Source organism: Phyllopteryx taeniolatus, chromosome 3, assembly GCF_024500385.1.
Source record: "Phyllopteryx taeniolatus isolate TA_2022b chromosome 3, UOR_Ptae_1.2, whole genome shotgun sequence".
Taxonomy (NCBI): domain Eukaryota; kingdom Metazoa; phylum Chordata; class Actinopteri; order Syngnathiformes; family Syngnathidae; genus Phyllopteryx; species Phyllopteryx taeniolatus.
This window is the reverse complement of record NC_084504.1, coordinates 2,607,820-2,630,106: the sequence shown is the minus strand read 5'-3', so window position 1 is coordinate 2,630,106 and position 22,287 is coordinate 2,607,820. Positions and strand designations below refer to the sequence as shown.

Below are 22,287 nucleotides of genomic sequence, written 5' to 3'. Positions count from 1 at the left end.
AGCGGCCGCCACCCGACCACGCTCCGGCGGCGCTCGTCCAGCGGCCGCCACCCGACCACCCTCCGGCGGCGCTCGTCCAGCGGCCGCCACCCAACCCTATTGCCTGGCCCCTGCATTACCATTGGGTTCGGCACCGTGGCCGTCCGCCTGAATGGCCCTGTAAAGACCCTGGTGCTTGGCGTCCTGGACGACCTCCTGAACCGCTCAGCCAAGCACCTCACCTCGGGTGGCCTGGATGGCCACCAGACTGACCTGAGGGGTGGACTCTGTACCCTCCTCCAGGCCCCCTTCCGCCCACCCTGGGTTGATGACTTTTTGGTTGTTGTTTGGGGAACGTCTGGGATCCGTTCCTTTAGAGGGGGGGTACTGTCATGGTCTGTGTTTTGGGTTTGGGTTGTTTAGTTTTGTTCCATGTTTTCCTGTGTTCCATGTTTGTCGTGTGCTCATTAGGTTGTTGTGTCCACCTGTTCTCGTCTATTTTGTGTCGACCAATCAGCTCTCTCCAGCCACTCGTGTCTTGTCCAGGTGTTCCTCGTTGTCTCGTCAATTTGTTTGTATTTAGTTCCCTGGGTTCTTTCAGTCCTTGTCGGTTCATTGTCGTTGTCACATGTCTTGCCATGTCATAGTCGCCAGTTGTTTTTGTCATAGTCGCCAGTTGTTTTTGTCATTGATTAAATATTATTATTTTGAGATTCCCGCACTCCTGCCTTGCCTCCCTGCTTCCCTGCAATTGGGTCCACCATGTTCTTGCCTTGCGTTCCTCGCCGTCGCCCTAACCATGTTCATGACAGATGTAAGAAGATGATGGCTATCCCCCCAAAAAAATTCCATCCTCATTGTTTCGATTTTCTCCTTAAATATCACAATTTACTATCCCACTCCTGCAAAGCGAGGCTTGAGAGCTGCACTCTCCTTGGACTCGCTGTGTTGCAAACTTAACGTGGTTTAGCACGACAAGCACAATTTATTGGATAATAGGGGTCTATCATATATGCTCACATTGCTGGAGGCTGTGTGTACAAGCGGGGACGTGTGGGTGTGCGGCTAGGGACCGAAGAGAGGGATGGAGCCGTAAATACAGAATGCATTCCCGATTCATTTTCTGTTTTCTCAATTCATCTTTGACAACAACCTTTGTTTCATATGGTTGATTTTGAAGATGGAACAGACCAGAGGACCAGCGTCATCCCTCAAACTCATTTCATTATGTTGGATTTGAAATAAAAAGAAAAGAAAATACACATTGTTGGTGCTTCTAAAAGTCTACTGTTGCCCACACGAGGAGAGATATTTGCAGTAGGATTGACACGAAAACTGTCAGTGTCCCGACTGCCTATTCAATTATAATAATAACTCCGTTCACCCTTCACACTATTCAGCCTTGGTAGTGTGGGTGTTGCATTTTCCTACTGATGATAATAACAACAATGCACAGCAGATTGTGAGAATCCTTGAATGTGCCTCTTGATTAGAAATCCTAAAGCACCGCATGTGGATTCTAGTGGTACAGCTTAAAATACACTGCGTTCATAGCGTGGGAGTAATCATACTAGTGTGACAGAGCAATGTGATCACAACTGGCATTATGATGATGATGATCATATTTCAAAATGGATAGACAGTAAAGCCTTGTCTGTGTCATTTAGACACTGTGACTTTTTGTTGTTGTAGTTTTACGTTCGGTATTTGTTGTGTGACTCACGTTAGCGTGCACCCTTAGTTGCATGGGAAGTTTGCGGTGTTAAAACTGCGAGCACGATTTGAATCTAGCCTCGCTTCACTAATCCCTCCCCGACTAGTCTCTGGCTGGAGCCACACCCCTCGCTAACTTGCACGAGCGCGATTCTCAAACATGGCCATTCATAAAGGCATGCGTGTGAAAGTGCTTAGTCGTAAACAAGCCGACATTAGCCACGGCTGCTACGTAGTTAGCATGACTTATTCGTGATAGGGTCTTACTAGAACACTAAGAGTTCTATTTTTTTTGTAGACTGCGTAAGGTGCGCCAGAGCACAAATGGCGGTGTATCTTGAGTTTTGTCTCAGTGCAAAGCTTGCTGGCATGTTTTCCAATTTGGCAGACTGGTCTGCACCAGAATGCAATATATATGTAAATGATACATGTACAGTATATAATACATGAGGTCCGCGGACATATTTAAGTCGTCAGCAGTTCACCAGCTCATTCTGTATTTAATAAGGGTACCCGGTGCTAACGTTCAATGCACTAACCCTGCACGGATCGCTGCATTCTCTTCCGCATAAAGAGAAGTCATGCAAGACTACTGCGCCGCTTATAAAGGAAATGAAAGAAGCCGCTTTGATTGGACAGGATTGAAGTCGGCTGTGACGACGATGCCCAGGCTGCAGGGGGTGTGCCGCTATGAGTGTGCCCGCGAGTGCACGGCAAATGATCGACACCTGGTCAGTCGTACCTTCTGTCGCTGTTTGGTTGTGCTTCCTCAGCCAAAATCAAATTAGAGGTCTCAGATGAGGCCAGAACGGGCTAATTTATTCCCAAATCATTTTAATCATCTACTACTGTCAGGTCAAACTGACAGTTTGAACAAATACGATGAATTGCAAAAAAAAAAAAGCTTTGTTTGATTGCTCACTGAACAAACTTTCGCTTGCTTACTTTCAAGTGAATCCTGAATACAGACTGGACATCCTTCATGTCACTCCTTGATTTCCTCCTTCTGTTAGAATCAATTTCCCTGTCCCACTGAATTGCACCTTAGAAATACTAATAAAAGATCAATATCAGGACACAACATCATCATCTAAAACCCTGTCAGGAATCTATTCATTTATGAAAAGTGGTGGACAAAGCTTTTTTTGTTTGTTTGTTTGTTTAAAATAGTCGTATTTTGGTCACTTTATTTAGCTTCATCCGTACCGCTTATCCCGTTCAAGGTCGTGGCTAGCCCGAGCCTCTCCGAACTGACTTTAGGTGAAAGGCTGATTACACCCTGGACTGGTCACCAGTCAAGTCAATCAAAGGGCACATACAGAGACAGGCAATCACTTAAACTCACATTCACACTGTCAATGAGTGGAATAGAAACAGGCTACCTGCACGGAAGTCAGGGAAGTGAACCACAACGCCATGAGTGACGTAGAGTATTTAGTTACCTGAAAAGAGCAAATATTAGGCTATAAACACTGGCAGCAATAAAGATACAGTATATGGAAATATGACTATATGAATTATAGCATTAAAAGCTCTCGTCATTAATAAATAATTGATGATTACCAACAAATACAACTTGGTAGGTTCAACCTACTGCCATAATTACATATATGGCTTCTATCATGCTACCATTTCTGCATTGTAGAGGTCCTACCACCCTCTCTAGTTTAAAGTTGTCGCATTAATCTATTTTAATAAGTGGATTTTATTTTTATCATTCATCTTCACATGTTTGGACAATTTATTTTTCAACTAACCAAACATAAATGTTGGTGGAATGCAGGGAGAAAGCCAGAGTACCATGAGAAGAAACAAAAAACACAAGCACAAGGAGAACATGCAAACTCCTCAAAGTTGTTTTTTTTTCACCTGTTGTGTGCTTTTAGTTAAAGGTTGAATTTGCCCCATTTTCACATTTGACAGCAATAAAAATACACTGAACTATTTCATAATACTGTATTATAGAAATAATGTGTAAATTGATTTCATACTTTGGACAGTAAAAAATATGCTAGGCCGGTGGATTTTTTTCACCTACCGGCCAACTTGACTGCTGAGTCAAAAAGTTAATTTCGGACACTAAGAATGTGCTTTTGATTACTGTATTGTTACACTTTGTTTAATAAAACGATTGAACAAGCAGTTGTTGGCCGTTTCCATCATCTCGCTACATCAAAAACACCTGTTATGGATTACAATTCGAGGCTATATTCAATTAGCTAACAATGTTTACTTTAGCGGACACATGCAGTTGAGCAACTGCACTGTAATGTACAATAATTTAAAAAAATAAAAAATTTAGCACACCAAAAATGTCCACATTTGAAGGAAAGAAGTTAGCAAGAGGAGACAGAAAATGACCCATGCAAGAAGGGGAAAAGTGACAAAAAAAAAAAAAAAAAAGATGAGTTTGCCAGAAGGCTTACTGAAATAGCACGACAGCATGACTCATAGTGTGTCAATGTCTGAGAGACAGGTACGCACTATCTATTCCTTTTAAGGTTCGCTGCGGCTGCAGCAGGGAATGGCGATGCAGGCAGAGAGACACACACCAGATAGTTGACGTGTGAGTTTAAAATGGTTGTCTGTAAGTGCCCTGCGATTGGATGGCGACCAGTGCAGGGTGTTCCCCACCTCTGTGTTTTTATCTTCTACATTGCAGGTAATTGATTTCACACGTTTGTCAAAATAGCCTTTAGCCTCCGTATGACTTCTGTTACTTGTTAAAATATATTGGAGCAATGGCATTAAACTAGAGAAAGGCCTGGTTAAAAAAAGGTGAATAATAATAATAATAATAATGTGTTCTTCTGATTCTGCAATTGTTAGAGAAGAGGTGGTAGGGCATTTACAGTTGCACAGTTTCAAGACTCCCACCATTACCAACCATTTCCCTTAATTTAACGCACAATCTAAAATTAATTTCAGTAGACAGCGGTCCAATTTAACCTGGAACAGCCTCAGTGTAGAAACTTTGAAGCACCTGAACAAAAGAATGACATATGACATTTAAATCTTTTCATGTTTGTGTATTTTGGATCTCTTTAGAAAAAAGTCCTCAAATTTCAGGGTGCAAAAATGACATTCGAAATGTCACAAACAACTAACATGTAATTAATAATTCATCAATATAGAGGCTAATGACATGACTCACAACACAAAAATGTTTTTGTTTTTTCTTTTTTTGGAGGGCGGGGGGAACCAACCCCAAAAACACTTTTTGCGACTTTTTGGGGTTTCAAAAAAAACAACAAAACCAACCAAATCATTTGTGGGGGGGGTTGTTGTAATCCACAATTGCTAATGCTACAGCCAGGAACTAGCCGGACACGTTCTCATACGTCCACTTTTAAATCACTCAACAGAGTAGACCCACCTTTAAAAGGCATACATACATTCACATTTCACAGTTACCAGGTCGCCGTCTTCCACAAAGACAATTAACCACCTGCTGATGAGGCAGTCATCAGGCAGTATAACATTACATTCCTCTTGACATTTGCAGAATCAGTCAAGGACACATAAATACACAGATTTATTGACTCCCCTACCCCCCACGCCCAACTGTGACCTTGCATGACGATCAGGTAGCAACAAAAGAGAAGTGGCTGTGATTCCCGATGCGCTGATTGGGCTACCCACTGAGCGTTACTAATTTGTTCATCTCCTTAATGAACATTATTGCCAAAATCACATTAACTCGGCACTCCACTGTCTTAATGACTACCGCCATGCTCACTGCTCACATCGCCGCATGCTGCTCCTTCGCACGTGATCGATAAGTTCAACTCTTTTCATTTCGACATCATCAGCCGCAATGAGTCTGAGCGTGGAGTATAAAGCTGATTATGCAAACCGTAGCGCCAAATCATCGAAGCTCCTGTAAATCATTCATGGATGATAAGAAGGTGAGGCTTGATGATAAGTCAAACACGAAAACAAGTTAGCGTCTTGATTATAAAGGGAATGCTTCATTTGCCGCCTGAGTGCTGCTGATATTCCGGGATGTGCGCTTGTGTCTCCTTGGCACTGACGTGCACGTTTACAGACACACACACACACACACACTAACATCTCATCAGATTTTGTGTGTGCACACTGACAACAGTGTGAATTCATATGAAGGCCTTTCACGAGGGTGTGTTGGCAAATAGAACTCTAAATTGTTTACTGTCACCTCCTTGAAGGATATTCAACTTGTTTCAAGTATCCCAATGATGAACTCCACAGGGTCTAAAATACAGAACAATATTGCGTGGAGAAATCATTTTTATGGTCTGACTTCCAGAAAAGAACTTCGCTGTGAACGGAGCTGTTCAAATCAGAGCGCACACGTGATCGGCGCAAGAACTTGTGCAGCAACATAGTTGCGTGCGTGCACAATGTCGTGGCAGGCAATTACTCATCTCTGCCTTCACCCCCTGCTCAGAATACATTTATAGACAAGAAACACTGACAGAAGACAAATTAAACTCATTTCATGCAGTGCTTTCTGAGTAACATTTTTGATTAGCTTTAATAATTAAGCACATGCTGTCTTTTACCCCCCCCCCTCCACCTCCCCCCCAAAATATAACCCTTTCTTGGTTATTGAGCATTCCAGCGCCTATGGGAGTGGCCAAGAGCTGCCCTATGGACAGAGAAGGTGTGGTCATAGTTACTGCAGCTGAGTTTCACCTGACGGCTAAATCAGCACACTTCACCAGAGGTGAACCACTGCCAGGCCTTACACAAAACACCATTCATTTTGGATTGTTTGCTGTCTTAAAAGGTATGTTATTGCACATATAGTTGTATTGCTTTTTTAAAACGATTTTAGTTTACCTTTCTGCGTCTGCTGCGATACATATATTACACTATATATGTCTATGTTTACCTAAGAGGCAGTTTGTCCTACTTCTGTTTGATTAACATTGCTATTCAAGTTTATTCTGGCTTCTAACTGTGGAAAAAAACAGCTCAAAATGTGGCTTGAGGCAGGTTGTAATGAGGATTCTTAACACACAAGGTGAATGTTAGATGTTTCGTTGAAGTCAGCTGAAGCAGATGACAAGAAACCATTGAATGAGTGACATCAGGTATTGAAATTCAGATAATTTTCCCACTTCTTGTTGCTCTCAGGTTTATGATGGAGCAGGCATTGATGCTGGAAGTGATTGTTTTTTTTCTGGTAACAGTTCATCTGAAGACAGGTGAGTCAGATGATTTTCTTGTCCAACTCCTGAGCTTATTCTATTTATACAACACAGTCGCTATCAAACAATAGCAATCTGTTTAAGCCATGGACGGGATATACGATTGTAAACACAATAGGTCACCAATTCCCGCACTCTGTGGTCGAAAAGTAAAGGCAGCATCGACTGCATTGCAGATGTCCAATGAAGCGTGTACACTAGGTACAGTATCATGTTGCATAATATCCAGACCCCCACTTTGCTGCTCCTTAACAACAAATAAGTGAGCAAAGAAAAACGAGTCCAAGCCCTAAACCCTCCATATAGTCTCCATATTGCATCACCTCATTTAGTTGTATGTATTCTGAATGAATTAGTGCGGTGTGACTGTGTTGTCTGGCCAATCCCGGTGTGTCTGAATATTGTCAAGTCTTTAAGTCATTGCATTCTGTGACAAGTTTAGCTGCCTCTGTACTTGTACAACACATCATCATGAAACGACAGCATTTTGCCCAGAGCGGGGAGAGGTGCTTCTCGAGCTGTAAACATTTAACTGACTAATCAGAAGTTTTCCCAGAATGCCTTTATCACATTTGTCATTTTCAGCCTCTAATGAATGACTCAGTGTACTTTGTTTGTGGCGATGGCATTAAGGTGCCTTCAGAGCGTTTGTGAGGAGATTTAAAAGCGAGCGGTGTCAACAGTGGGGCTGACTGGATTTATCAGCATTCTCCATTAAGAAATGTAGCCAAGGTTAAAACATCTAAATGGGAAAACAGGGGCGAAGATGAATGAGAACATTACACGTTAAATATCATTTCTTCCTCCGTAAAATGTTGACTTAAGATGCTCGCTGTGGCTGCAGGCTTTGCAAGAGCAGCTTGGACAGGGTTTTAAAATATATTCACACATTACTATGAATACTGTCAATTACAGAGAATGTGTGCATTGCATAGATCATAATGCAAACATGATCCTCTAACGAGCCTTTTAATGCTTTAGTTTCAGTAGAAAGTCCAATTACTTTCAGACCAGCACACCCCTCTTTTTAGGAGCACTGGCCTTGAGCTTGTATGTCATTAAGCGGGAAACTCTCATGCATTTTAAAGAGATTTTCTTCTCCCTTGTTGTATATTACTGTTGGGTTTTGCTTCTACAAATTGTACAACAGGAATTGTATTTCATGGTGTATAAATAAATCAGTTTAATAATGATGACAAAAATATTGTTACTTCAAAAATACTTCTCTGAATAATGTCCTGGTATAATAACAGTTGTCACGAATGGAGAGGAGCTGGACCCAAGAGCAGGCAGAGGCAGATAGATTGTGATGAACAGTTTATTTAGGAAGGCAATGGAGGTGGGTCCTGGGTGCATTGGCACGCAGTGGCACGGACAGGTGACAGGCAGTGGAGAAGACAGGCCGCTGGCTTGGCAGCAGGAATGACGTGGATCAGGAACACGGGGGAATACTGGAAACGAGGACAGAGACAGAGTCAAAAAGGGAAACATAGAACAGTGCGGTTTACGTGAAGTAAGTGGGCTGTGGTACCGCTGGAATAAACTGCAAAACTTTGGTGAGGATTTCCAGGAAAAGGCAGGCTTATATGTAGGTGGTGACGAGGGCTGATTGGAGACAGGTGCAGATTGATGATTTTTGGTAATGGGCAAAGGACCAATGAAGCGCGGCGTGAGTTTAAGCTCTGAAGTCGGAGGTCGTGAGAAGTCGGAGGTCGTGGGAAGAAAGCCAGACAGATTGGCCCACCTTGTATTCGGGCATTGGGGAGCGACGACGGTCCGCGAGTTGTTTATTCCGTTCGGTGGACCGAGTCAACGCCGGCCGGAGGTCCTTCCACACAGCCTGGATTCTCTGGAGTTGATCTTGAACGCCGGGGACTTCCACTGTCTGCTCCTGTTCTTTGAATAATGGCCGTTGGTAATCGTAGCAAGCCATGAACAGGGAGATACCGGTAGCAGAGCTGGTAAGGGAATTGTGAGCGTACTCTATCCACGGGAGGAATGTACTCCATGAGGAGGGGTGGTGTGCGGCAACACAGCGGAGAGCCGATTCAAGGGACTGATTAGCGCGCTCCGTCTGGCCGTTGGTTTGCGGATGATATCCCGAGGATAAAGCTGGCTGCTGCGGCCACCGCCTTGCATAATTCCTTACAGACTTGAGATGAAAACTGGGGACCTCGATCGGAGACAATGTCGATGGGTATACCATGGAGTTTAAATACATGCAAGACAAGGAGGTTAGCAATTTCCAGGGCGGACGGGAGTTTGTGGAGGGGCAAATAATGGACACATTTGGAAAAGCGATCGATGATAGTGAGAATGACCTGAGTTACCTTATGAGGGGGACAGGCTGGTAATGAAGTCCACGGCGATGTGAGACCAAGGAAGCGGCAAGGGGCGCAACAGGCCAGCTGGGGGCAGGTGTGAAGACTTCCCTCAGGCGCAGACGGAGCAGGCTTGGACAAATTCGCGGGTATCTTTGATGAGGCTGGGGCACCAGAAGTGCTGCTGGATGAACTGAGTAGTACAGGTGATGCCAGGGTGACAAGTGAGTTTTTAGTTGTGGGCCCACTGTAGGACGTCAGAACATGCAGAATCCAGTACCAATAGGTGGTTTGGAGGCCCGGTCTTGGGATCAGGTTTTTTTTTTTTTTTTTTTTTTTTTTTTTGAGCCACCTTGACAACCTGCTCGATCTTCCATGTGGCAGCTCCAATGAAACAGGAGGAAGGGAGAATGGGTTTGGGTTCTGCTGAACCGGAGGGTGGTGAGTAAATTTGCCTTGGTGTTATGGGAACCGGGACGGAAGGAGAGACTGAAGTTGAACCTGCTCAGGAATAGTGCCCAGCGAGCTTGTCGGGAGTTGAGATGTTTAGCGGAACAGAGGTAAGCGAGGTTTTTGTGGTTGGTCCAAATGAGAAACGGCTGTTCAGTCCCCTCCAGCCAGTGCCTCCATTCCTCCAGGGCCCATATTATGGCCAGCAGCTCTCGGTTGCCGACGTCATAATTCCTCTCCGCTGGGTATAGGCAACGGGGGAAAAAAGGACAGTGGTGTAGTTTCTGGGTCGTGGGGTCCTGCTGCAAGAGGACAGCTTCAGCTTCGGAGTCCAAGGCGTCAACCTGCACCTTGAACTGGAGGGAAGGGTCAGGGTGGCGCAGAATGGCAGCATTGGTGAACAGGGATTTGAGTTTACTGAATCCACTGAAAGGGGGAGCTGGTGGATGTGAGGCTGGTGAGGGGGATTGCGGCCTTGCTGTAGTAGCAGATAAATCGACAGTAGAAGTCGGCAAATCCGGAGAAGTGTCGCAGTTCTTTCCGGGTAGTGGGGATGGGCCAGTCGGTGATGGCTTGGATCTTTGAGGGGTCAGGTTGTAGTTGTCCTACGGCGGGTGAGAAGCTGATGGCGTGGTGCTCGGAGTGGGAGGGTTTTTGGGCGAGCGGAGCCCCCTCTCTTGTGCTCTCTCTCACAGTCTGTTATCCAGACGGATCGAAAGGGCGATGAGATCCACGAGAGAGGAGGACTCGTTCCGGACCGCAAGCTCATCTTTGAGTTGTTCAGAGAGGCTGTTTGTAAAAATCCCCCTAAGCGCAGCGTTCACCCGCAAAAATACGGAACTCAGTGGAGTATTCCGCTACGGACTTCACGCCCCCAGTGAGCGTGAGGAGGCGACAGGTGGCTTTTTTGCCCTGAATGGTATGATCGAATACTTAACGGAGTTCGGCGGAAAAGGAATCGAATGAATGGAGTACCGGGGAGGAGGAGCCATAAGGAAGTGGACCATTTTGCTGCTGTGCCACGGAGGAGGTTAATGACATATACTACTTTGGATCGTTCGGTGGGATAACTGTACAGTTGAAGACTGAAAACGAGTGAGCAATTAAGTAGGAACTGGCTCCATGCACGTAGGTCTGGGTTAATTTGGAAAGGTAATGGAGGTGGTCCTGGGTGCGTTGGCAGGCAGTGGAGAGGACAGGCGGCAGGAATGATGTGGATCAGGAGCACGAGGGAAACACTGAGAAGGAGGAGAGACACGGGAGTCAAAAAGGCAAACGAGGATCAGTGTGGCTTACGTGAGGTAAGTGGGCTGTGGTACCGCTGCAATACTTTGGCGAGGATTCCCGGGGAACATGCAGCCTTATATGTAGGTGGTGACGAGGGCTGATTGGTGACAGGTGCACAGCTTGAGGAAAGTGCTGAAAGAGAGAGGGGAGAGCGAGAGGAGGAGAGCAAAGCGCCCTCCAGGCTCCAATAATGGTACTCCACAGCAGTTCATGACAACAGTTTTCATATGTATATTCTTTTTGTTCTATTTTAAAGTGTCATATACAGACACGCACCTACAAGTGCATCTCATTAATAAAAATCAATCAAATAGAATATCTCAGAAAAAACAGTTCCCCCCAACCCCCTCCCCAGTGGCTAATGTCAAGAAAGTGAAAGTCACTACACACAGAGTTAAAAAGATCAAATCAATATTCACCATTTCAACAGACAATCGAAATGATTTGTAATATGCATTTCCTTTTGAAACTTATTTTTCTACATGTTTAAATGAATGAGTTTCAGTTTTTGGACTGGAATACTGAAATCGATAAACTTTTGTACGACATTCTGATTCATTAATATTAACATACTTCTACATATTTATTATATAATAAAACTGTTCACATTGTGAACTGTAGTCTTTTTTTTTTTTTTTTTTTACATCCTCAATACAGTGCATTAGCTTTGTTTGTTTTTTCACAGCAATCAGTTTGACATAGTAAAAGCGTAAACAGTAGGATAGATGCCGTTAGGAGACTATGCAAAGAAAAACACAATTTCCCCAAAAAAATGTCTGTACTACCCAGGTGTGTATTCTAAATGACAAAGTGAGTCTCGAAAGCTTGTTCGATCACACAGATGTGACAGAGGCGATGCAGGTGACATCGACAGGCCCACAGACCATTCAGAAGGCCCAGGCACAAAACGTCCTGCTCGGGTGCACCTACACGCCCGGACTCCAAGACACTGGGGAGCTGGACATTGAGTGGTCCAACGTCAGTCCAGACATGACGCAGAAAGACAAACTGGTAGGCTTGCTATGAAGAAAGAGAGAGGAATGTTTTGTGTCTCTGCAAACTTAAAACGTCATAGTTTAGCTATGAGCTCTGTTGGTAGTAAAACCGGCTTTGCTCTCTCATCAGCACTCAATGTTTGTTTGTCAGATCTTGGCCTACACAGAAGGTCGTATTCTCAACTATGACTCCAGCCTCTCGGGCAGGCTCCGCTTCACAGGAGACCCCAAGCAGGGCGACGCATCCGTCTCTCTCTCCGATTTGAGGATCTCGGACACAGCCACATACCAGTGCAAAGTCAAAAAGGCGCCAGGAGTCGACATGCGGAAAGTAACTCTTGTCGTAATAGGTGAGGAAGAATTCTCCTCAACTGGTTTTTCCTGTTAATTTACTTGGCTCTCACACGAATGGAATGTCCTTCTAAAGTTGTCACCGGTCTCTGTCTTCAAGCTCCCAATGACACCTGATTCACTTTTTTTTTTTTTTTGTTTTTGTTTTTTTTCCCCCCTCCACCAGTTCCCCCGTCTGTGCCAAAATGTTGGGTTGACGGCAAGGAGGAGAAAGGCAGTCCGGTCACTCTCCGCTGCAAATCGTACCAGGGATCCGCTCCTCTCACGTATACGTGGAGAAGAGAAAGTGGCGGATCAAAACCACCCTTGGCCGTGCCACTAAGTATGGCAGTTTCTGTAAGCAGCAATACAGTACACCCAAAGCATGCCGCCTTGATAACATGTCCCTCCGGAATGTCTCCTATTAAGACGCACAGAGTGGGGACTATTTGATCAAGAACCATTCAGACAGTTATGCTGGAAGTTACGTGTGTGAGGCCAAAAACCCTGTTGGAAAAGCGGAGTGTAAATATGCACTGCAGGCACACAACCGTAAGTAAAGGAGAGCATCATTCTTAATTTGAATTTCTGAACCTCGCAGGAACGTTAAAAAAAATAATAATAAAAAAAAAAGGCTGCCTTTTGGTTGTCATATAGTTACATGAAAGTTAAAATATTACAAACAACTTAGCATTCTACACCACTACAACTACAATAACAAACATTAAAGGTGACATGATTTTTTTTTTCTTCCACAATTTAAAACAGTCCTCAAGTGTCTTAATAGCATAACTGTGCTTTTGTCAAAATACCCAAAAGCATACAGAACTCTACCATACTTTACAAACCCTATTTCTTGTCTTGCTGAAAACAGCACATTTGAGAGGATAGCCCTGTCTCATGCAAGTCAGCAACTGGAAATGCCACCCAGTATACTGCCCAATACGGATTTTGTTACCATGTTGATCATGAGTGGCGGTAGTTCCTACACTGCAGGTGTGTGTGTGTGTGTGTGTGTGTGTGTGTGTGTTTCTCTCTGTCTCTCTCTCTCAAATCACCAAACACACCCCACCGCCGCCTCAGCCACTTCACCGCGCAATCATGTGCCACTTGTCATAAGCTAAAGCTGTTAGCTAATGCTAATCTATGCATTCAAACTAACGCAATGCAGCTCTGCTTACCTCTCCGCTCTGACGCGATAGCAGGGGCATTGCACCTGTTGGGAATGTGGGTGTTTCAGCGCGATGTCGTTTCAGTGGCTCTAGATTTTCACCCATATAGCTGATCGTGTCATGAAAGATTTATTTTGTTGTTTAATTTCACACTTGATCGGTGGGCGGGCACTCCAGAGACCAAACTATTTGTATATGAGCAATTAAAAGAAGGCAATTATCCATAATATGTCCCCTTTTAGATATTGTTCACGTCTCTGACAGTGTCGCTCGATACTGAGCATTATTATCTTTGTAAGGTCAACCCTTGTATTGGATCTCATTAGTGTGTGGTGGTCAGTCGGTGGAGGACTAAAGTGCGTTGACTAAAATGACATCCTGTCTTCTAGCCACCAATGAAGTCGGCGTCATAGTTGGGGCTGTGATAGGCGCCCTGCTCCTCCTCCTCCTCCTCTTGCTCGCCATCTGGCTCTCGGTCTGCTGCTGCCTCAAATTACGCTATGAGAAGGAGGTTGCGAATGAAATCAGGTATTCCTTTACAGAGCATATTGAGAACATATTACGAGGGACAGTCCAAAAGTAATCAGCCCAATTAAATTTGGCGAGTAATCCTGGGAATAGTGTTCGGGTCTGGGCAAGGGTCTGACATCACCATCATATGTCATCGTTGATGACATAACCCTAACCCCATACACAATTTGCAACCTTTTGCATATTCTCAGACTGAGACCTGTGTGTTCCTTTAGAGAGGATACCCGCGCCCCGGAGAGCCGTCCCCCAAGCAGGAACTCCAGCTCCCGCTCAGTCCTGGGCTACCGCACCCACCAAGGGGTGTCCTACAACTTGGTGGGGAACCGCCTGCCCAGTGTCAATGAATCTAACGCCAGCCACCCCAGCAACAGCGACAAGGCCTCAAAACTAAGCGCTACAGGGACAAAACCCCTTCCTCCACTCAAATATGACCATCGCTACGGTTACCCCGTGTAACTACAATTTCTACGCAATGGACTTCTGAAAAGTATTTTTAGGGTACAAGATCTTGGAAGAAATGTTGCTATTGCCAAATGGTGTCATGCAGCATATTAACCACAACAATGAAGGCATATTGATAGTATGCTGATACTGTACTGTATATGACCATAATACAATCAGACCTTAGCTATTGGACTGGATGTCCTTCATGATGCACTGTCTATGTTTTGTATTACTGCTGGTGTGAAAAACATCAATATTGTCTTGATTTATGCAAGTTGTAAATAACAAAAAAAATGGTTTCTATTATGTTTGAGGGCCTCCTTTTCCCAATCACTGAGAATTCCATATCAGGTATAATGAACTGCCAGAGATGACACTTTATGTCCTCACAGCGGCCCATTTAAAGCCACCGATTTGGGAGTTTTCTGGAGCAATGCATTAGCATGAAGATGTCATTCTGCTGTAAACAAATTAGCATTTAACATTCTGACGATGTGCGTAAACAAGGCCATACAGTCGCTTTCCTAGGGCCTTGTATTTGCCTTTTGGAACATTGGATTTGCACAACGCCGCGTTGCACTAATGCCTCGTACGCGTTTGTTTCTTGCGAAGCAACCAGTAAAGTACTAATGAGTCTAATGGCTAGTTGGGGCACTGACCCCACAGTTGCCACTCCGTTAAGGTCGAGTCAGCACGGTGCCTACGGGATGACCTCGCTTCAAAAGGCCTTCCTTCATTTAGCCTGAATGCATTTGTTTTGTGTGTATGTTGAATTAATAATAGCTGCAGGATGGATGGTGCGAGGAGCTCCGCACTAACAAATTCTGCCCTGGGACACTTTCGAGGCAGCCGTGGCTCCGGAGGAATCCTTTACTTAAGTGACAAGCCCAACATGAAGCCTGTACAATAATGCACTGAAAACAGTACTCTGTATATAAAGTGTCATTACATATACATGCATTTGGTCAATGGACTGTACTGCTTTGCTGAGCTGAGAATGTTGTACACTATTCATGCTGTGCAATTAGACTGTTAACATTAGGATTATGCTACCATCATAATTTATATGAAAAGTACTATTAAAAGTAGATTGCCTTATACTGCTCTAAATTGGGTGGTGCTAGTCAGTGTAGGTTAGTTTTGGTTGGTTTGTTTGAAAAAAAAATAGTTACAGTACAATTTGGTCTATAAGCAACTCACGTATATATATATTTTTTTGGGAATCATATTCAAAATTGAAAACAGTCAATTCAATTTGGAGAACTTCACCCCTGAAGCGATATCGTTTTTTGTTTTTTTTACTTTAAATCCACTTAAACAGACATTTTCTTTACATTATGCATTTTAAATGTCCACCTTCCCGTTTGCCCAATTGAAATGGTGAAAAGGTATACATGTCGGAAAGACGACGGTTTCAGAGCTTGAATGTGCACACAAGCATGTCCTACAGTAATGAACCCAGCAAGAAGTGTTGAAATGAAGATGATGGCTTGCAAATATTTGTCTGGCAGCTTCAATCAGAAAGCCCATTTCCTTTTATTTTCTGTCTGTGGTGACATAACTTTTAACTGGAAAAGGCTCAGTGTGCTTTCCCTTCCTGATTGATTTTTTTTTTCTTCTGTAAAATAATATAATCGGAAACGTTGCTCATCAGGAATTTACCTTCCTGTCAATGGTTTTTGTGAGGAAAAATGAGGATATCAGTTTCTTTTGAAACTCGGTTATTAATTGCTATTTGACTCATTTGTGCATGCAAAAGAAGCATGGAGATCCCGAATACACCCCTTGTCGAAGTCTTCACAGCACCACTCCGTTGCAGCTGCATTAACTTAACCTATTCCTCAAGGTGATCGAAAGGTTGTTTGCTTTTGATCATGCAAATAGGAGTATGACTGTGTGGTCTGGTGTTTGTAAATATGTGTCCAGGCCGAAGGAATAAACTCGGATGAAGAGCCCCGTCGGGGCGTCACGGCGCACTGATCAAAATACAGCAAAGTCACCGGATCAATCCCACTAAGCGCATATCCTGTGCATGCCACGTGAATGCAAATATACCCACATCACTTCCCGTGGTCACGGCTGATGCAAATAACATGTAATGATCGGACGTATAAATCCCTGTCGCTGCGGGAACTCCACCTTGCTGTGTGCGTGCTGCAGACGACTTCGGGCGAGGATTAACACTTGGATAAAGAAAACCAAAGATGTGATTCTTCAGACGGAGCCAAAGGTGTTGCAAAGGATTGTGAGGAAAATGTAAGCAGAACTCTTAAGTAGTATTGTAAGTGATTTAAAACAAAACAAAACAGAAAAAGAAAAAAAAAGCTTTGCCCAGCCACTGCAGCTTTTAATTACAACAGATTTGGACTAAGCTTATATTTGAAAGACTAAACAAGGAGGCAGACTGTGACTACAGCAGAATATAAATGGGAGGGTTTGTCTAAAGTGTTTGGAGAGAGAAAGAGATTCTCATCATGCTTGGGACAAACAAAATGTCCATGTGGCTCTTGACGGGCATGTCAGCTGTCACCACGGTGTTCTTCAACCTCTACATCTTCTTGATGAGCTTGTACAACTCCAAGCAGAGGAAGCAATGGAGCCCCAGTGAGACCATCATCGTGGCTTTGTCCTTGACAAACATCACTCACCAGCTCGTCTGCTACTTCTGGATGAGCATGGATGAGGTGGACAGCAAGTGTCACGTCGCCCAGATGCCCTACACTGTCATGCTGGTCGTCACCTTCAGTCTGAAGTTCACCATCATGTGGGACAGCAGCTTCCTGACATTCTACTACAGCACCAAGTTGGTGAGCACGCCCAACCGGTGCTACACACACATCCAGGCCACCATCATCAAGCATGTGACACTAGCTGTGTTTGTCATCCCTCTGAGTGGCCTGGCTACCTGCATGCCCATGCTGGTGGTGTTCCACCCCGCCAACGACACCACAGATGACAAAGACTGCGGGGTGTTAATGCCTGACACAGAGCCCGGAAAGATTTACGAGGCCCTCTATCTGATCCTTGCGGATGTGTTGCCGGGCATGTTCATGGTAAAATGCTGCATCTCCATCTCAGTGCACCTGGCGGTCCATCTCCGCCACATGAAGGCCAGCACCAACGGCGCTCACGTCCCAAAGCTGGGCACTCAGATGAGGGTGATCCAAATGGCACTCTCCCTAGTGGCCGTCTTCCTCCTCTTCCTCGTGGTCGACCTGTACGTTAACTATCAGATAGCAGTGCATCACGAGAACGCCATCACGCTGACGTTTTTCTTCACGTCCATCTATACCACCGTTTCTGCCATGGTGCTGATCTATGGGAAAAAAACGCATTGGAACGCTCTGGCCCATGAATGTAACATCTGCATGGATGTATATCCGTGTTTGACATGTGTGAAGGTGCCTGAGCGGAAAGACCAATCCAGCAGCACCCCTGCAAGGATCAAGAGCTGAAGGTCCAATTTATTAGTAGCAACTGTTTGTGCTACAATCCAATGAGTCCTCGACACTGTCGAGAGAAATCATCCAACTTGACCTAATTGCTTGGAAAATCTTTGTTTATCTGTCTATGCTAGTGACGTATAGTGACAGGCAGAATCGTCAAATGCTCTTCCACGACATAGCAGCAGGTGCAATTAATCTGTATTTCCACTTGTTGCCGTTTATACAACAGAATAACTTTCTGGATCTGTGATCTTTGTGTTCAGCGAAACAGGCCCAGATTTCAAGTCAATTTGTGACTAATTTGAAATGAGACCCTCATTATTTCACTATGTATACAGACCTTTTGAGGCGTTTTTGTTTGTTGGTGTGCCGTGAGATTTTTCCAATGTATAAAATGTGCCTTGGCTCAATAGAGGTTGTGAAACACTGTTATAATCCAATTCTGACTGTCTAATCAAAACATATGCAAGAGTCTTTATTGTTGTTGTGTAAACATGCAAAACGTACGGTGCGCCCATATAATTTGATCAATACCGGTAAGAAATGGCCCACTGAATTTCCTTTTGAAAATCAATTAATCTGACGGCGTACTGAGAATTTGAATTATTAGTAGCTGTTATACATTAAAATGGCATAATTCTAAGAAAAAGATTAAGCTGCAGTAATATTTTTCAAATTTTAATGCCAACATGTCTTTACCCTTAAGTGTCCCAAACGAAGTTTCATGATTTGCAACATGTTTTCTAAAGATATTAATTACATTTTTGGATACTGTATATAAGATTTTTCTCCTATTGCGTAATATGCATTTTTCATGAAAACTAACACAAATGCATCTCAATATCTTCTGTGTGTGTGTGTGTGTGTGTGTGTGTGTCTTTACCGTTAATGGCACTGGAGAAAGCCTCATTATGTTGTTAGTATCCACCAATGAGTAGTTTGGATCATTTATGCACTCGTATGTGCAGAGTTTGAAGGGCAAAATGTAAATTATGATTTTTATGAAGTTGTCTATTCATCAAATCATATGAAAATGACCAATAATAATAATAATAATTTATTATTATTGTTTTGTGCCGTTTTTTTAATAGAGACTGTAGACCTGCTACATTTTGGAATAGAGGTTGAACAATAGTGGGGCCCAGAAAATGTCAACATAGTCACAGTAATAATAATAATCATTTATTGTTATTATTGTTGGTCATTTTCATATGATTTGATGAATATTATTATTGTTGTTGTTTTTTTGTTTTTTTTGTTTTTTAAGAATCGATACCAGGGACGTTGCACAGACATTTTGGGGGCCAGGGGCTCAATTGAGGGAAAAGGGCATTCCTCTAATTTATTTAAGAGTACATCTCAGACTTACATATTTATTTCAATACCCTTCCACTAATTGTTGAAAACTCAGCCGATTTCTACAAAATAATCTGGCCACACAAAGAAATGTATTTTCAACAGTATTCACAGGGTTTCTCATAAGAGTAAGCAAGAACAAAAGTAGCTGAGACACCATGTGTGTGTTTTCTATGCTACTAGTTTATAATAAATATTTAGAATAGCTGACTGCACCAGGGAGAGGTACAACAATGTTCAAATATAGCATCAAAATGTGTTTATTTTCTCCGAAGATAATGAATTAATTATTGGTGTTATTTCAATAAATGGTACTATAAATTAAATGTAATCTTCACGCAAAAATGGAAAAAAAAGAGTTTTCTCCATAAGCAAACCAACCTATATCCTCGAAACAGCAATTAGGCCAATGTATAGTTGTAACAGTTCAGTGCGTTCCACATTCCTTTCCTGCTCATTTTCTACATTTTCCTGAAAACAACAACAACAACAAAATCAACTGTAGAAACACTGAAAATCAATGCAAAGTTCTCTTGTCTCGGTTTCTTTTTGCTCTTGTGTAATGCTGCTGGTTATTTTGTTGTGGCCATGCATTGAGAGATTTGCTACTCTGCCGTTTCCTGACACTATAACTATCCAACAGAAACCATAATTTCCAGAATATATTCATAATCCATTATCAAAATTATCATTGTATTTATTGTTCCCATTATTACCACTACATTTCTCTCCCCACACCTGGACTTCGATGGTGACATGAACTCATATTCAGTGCACCTTTCACATTTGAAGGACGGCTGTCTGTCTGTATCAGGTAATGTAATGTCTGTAGAACAGACCTCAATATCTCACATTAATGTGTTTGGTTTTGTCAACCTATCTCTCAAGCAGCCACAATATTAGGTACAGGTAAGTGTCAAAACAGTAATAGGAAGTTACAGTGAAAATAATTTCTACTAGATCTAATTAGGTTGTGTACAAGTAATGAACCACCTTTGCCCAAAGTCAGCTGGGACAGATTCCAGATTATCATGACCATGAACAAGATGAGCATCCATCCATCCATCCATTTTCTGAGCCGCTTCTCCTCACTAGGGTCGCAGGCGTGCTGGAGCCTATCCCAGCTGTCATCGGGCAGGAGGCGGGGTACACCCTGAACTGGTTGCCAGCCAATTGCAGGGCACATAGGAACAAACAACCATCCACACTCACAGTCATGCCTACGGGCAATTTAGAGTCTCCAATTCATGCATGTTTTTGGGATGTGGGAGGAAACCGGAGTGCCCGGAGAAAACCCACGCAGGCACGGGGAGAACATGCAAACTCCACACAGGCGGGGCCGGGGATTGAACCCGGGTCCTCAGAACTGTGAGGCTGACGCTCTAACCAGTCGGCCACCGTGCCGCCACAAGATGAGCAGTCACCCCATATTTGTGTGAGCAAAAACCTGCATTTCAAAAGAGATTAGTTCAATTACAACGGCGCAAACAATGAATATGTGATTAAGATTAAGAAATGAGGTCTGTGCGTACTTTTATTTGCTCTGTGTACGCCTCACTTCACATTTTGCTTAAAACTTGACAAATACAATCTGCAGGGAGTAGATCTACTACGCACAGATCACAGCCACCCAATTAAGTGCTCACTCTTCGGATCACATGCTCATCACACAGAACCTGTGTATGTAAATATTTCATTGGAACATACAGCTGTGAGGCACAAGCATAGTTGGCTGGACAGTGTTCGTCCCTTCCAAAAATGTTGAAAAATACATGTGACATTGAGGGCACAGAGCATATTAATAAAACAAGAGCTACCCACACACAGCCTGAATATTTTTTTGGATTGCGGTTGTTTAAATCAAAGAAGGTTCAAGAGCTCTTCCAGTCAACAGATTGCACTATCAACCTACATTTATGCAGTAAAATACATGCAAGTACAGTAGACATTGTTAGTATCAGTAGACGTAAACGCTACATTTTGCGCCTCGGTGGGATTGTGTGTAAGTGTTTGAAGGACTCTAGGTGTTTCGTAAAAAGTACGCTCATGGCAAGCAAATCTACCCTCAGCAACTATAGGAAATAAAACATAGTTGCCATATTCAAGTCTTTTACACCCTGCGGCACCACCCAGTGAGCTTCAAAGACGGGATAATCCCAGACACCCCGGGATGCCTCCAGCAAGTCAATGGATCAAGTAAGGAAGGCCATATTTTTTTGTGACGGGAGCAGTTCGATCATAGCAAGGCCGCAGCCTCCATCATTTACTGTCTTTATCCGTTGGTGTGGAGCTGAGCCTGACTGAAGCACAACAGAATACCATGCAACCCATAATCATCACCCCCCCCCCCCCCAAAAAAGAGAAATGTATATTTAATGAATTTGTTTTTCTTGTAAATTTGGTGTTTTGTGCACTGAACTGTAATTGGTAACTTCGAGTACAGGTCGAAATGGAGCTCACACGTCTCACTGTGTGCCACGCCATTGGAAGCAACAGCCAAAATAAGAAACATTATTAAAACAATACATCTTTGACAGTAATCTTCAAACTTGACCATTATTTGTCAATGTATCACTATTTGGCGCAGCTCTTTCATTGGATATTATTAATGTTAAAGTTGCGATATTGTTGTGGTTGGTCAGTGTCTATTAATATTAGTCGCACAATTGTAACTATTTAAATTTGACTACGAGTTTGGTCGTTAAAAACTGATTTTATCAAATGCACACATTGCACACGTAACTTAATGAATGAGCCATTCAACGAATAAAGTGAAGTAAATGCATACATTTTTCATCTAAGAGATCCTAAGAAGTCAGTAAATGCTGCTTCTTTGACAGCCGTATTTCCACAAGCAGTGACCTTCGAGCAAGCCTACTGTCCCTCATGCTCCATTCAGGCCTTGGGCTCGGATTGATATCCGAAAACTGCCGTCGGCACAAAGTTGCTAAGAGTATAGAGGTGGCAGGCGCCATGGCAACACTCGAGGACGTCGAGCTACGGCAAACCAGGGCAGCATCTCTGTCTGCATGGGTAAACATCACCTCAAATAGTTTGTTCCTCGTGGG

At 43.4% G+C, this 22,287-nt stretch overlaps 2 protein-coding genes across 7 annotated transcripts; both read left to right on the top strand.

The window, feature by feature from the left end:
- The first annotated feature begins 6,276 nt into the window (after positions 1-6,276).
- On the top strand, positions 6,277-14,723 carry vsig8b (V-set and immunoglobulin domain containing 8b). Of its 5 annotated transcripts, none has more exons than XM_061766426.1 (8): positions 6,328-6,463; positions 6,814-6,884; positions 11,787-11,956; positions 12,092-12,290; positions 12,458-12,613; positions 12,700-12,822; positions 13,832-13,970; positions 14,189-14,723. In XM_061766426.1, exons 2-8 carry the CDS (start codon positions 6,818-6,820, stop codon positions 14,427-14,429), a joined length of 1,095 nt encoding a protein of 364 aa, XP_061622410.1. In that variant the 5' UTR covers positions 6,328-6,463; positions 6,814-6,817; the 3' UTR covers positions 14,430-14,723. The 5 variants fall into 5 exon arrangements, with proteins under 5 accessions (XP_061622408.1, XP_061622407.1, XP_061622411.1 ...); XM_061766425.1 differs by having other exon boundaries at positions 12,071-12,290; XM_061766424.1 differs by lacking the exon at positions 6,814-6,884 and having other exon boundaries at positions 6,277-6,463.
- A 799-nt stretch (positions 14,724-15,522) lies between these two features.
- LOC133474618 (uncharacterized) lies at positions 15,523-20,074 on the top strand. 2 transcript variants are annotated; one of them, XM_061766429.1, is made up of 2 exons: positions 15,523-16,673; positions 17,003-20,074. In XM_061766429.1, the coding sequence occupies exon 2, from the start codon at positions 17,087-17,089 to the stop codon at positions 17,870-17,872; it is 786 nt and encodes a 261-aa protein (XP_061622413.1). In that variant the 5' UTR covers positions 15,523-16,673; positions 17,003-17,086; the 3' UTR covers positions 17,873-20,074. The 2 variants fall into 2 exon arrangements, with proteins under 2 accessions (XP_061622413.1, XP_061622412.1); XM_061766428.1 differs by having other exon boundaries at positions 15,523-20,074.
- The last annotated feature ends 2,213 nt before the right edge of the window (positions 20,075-22,287 follow it).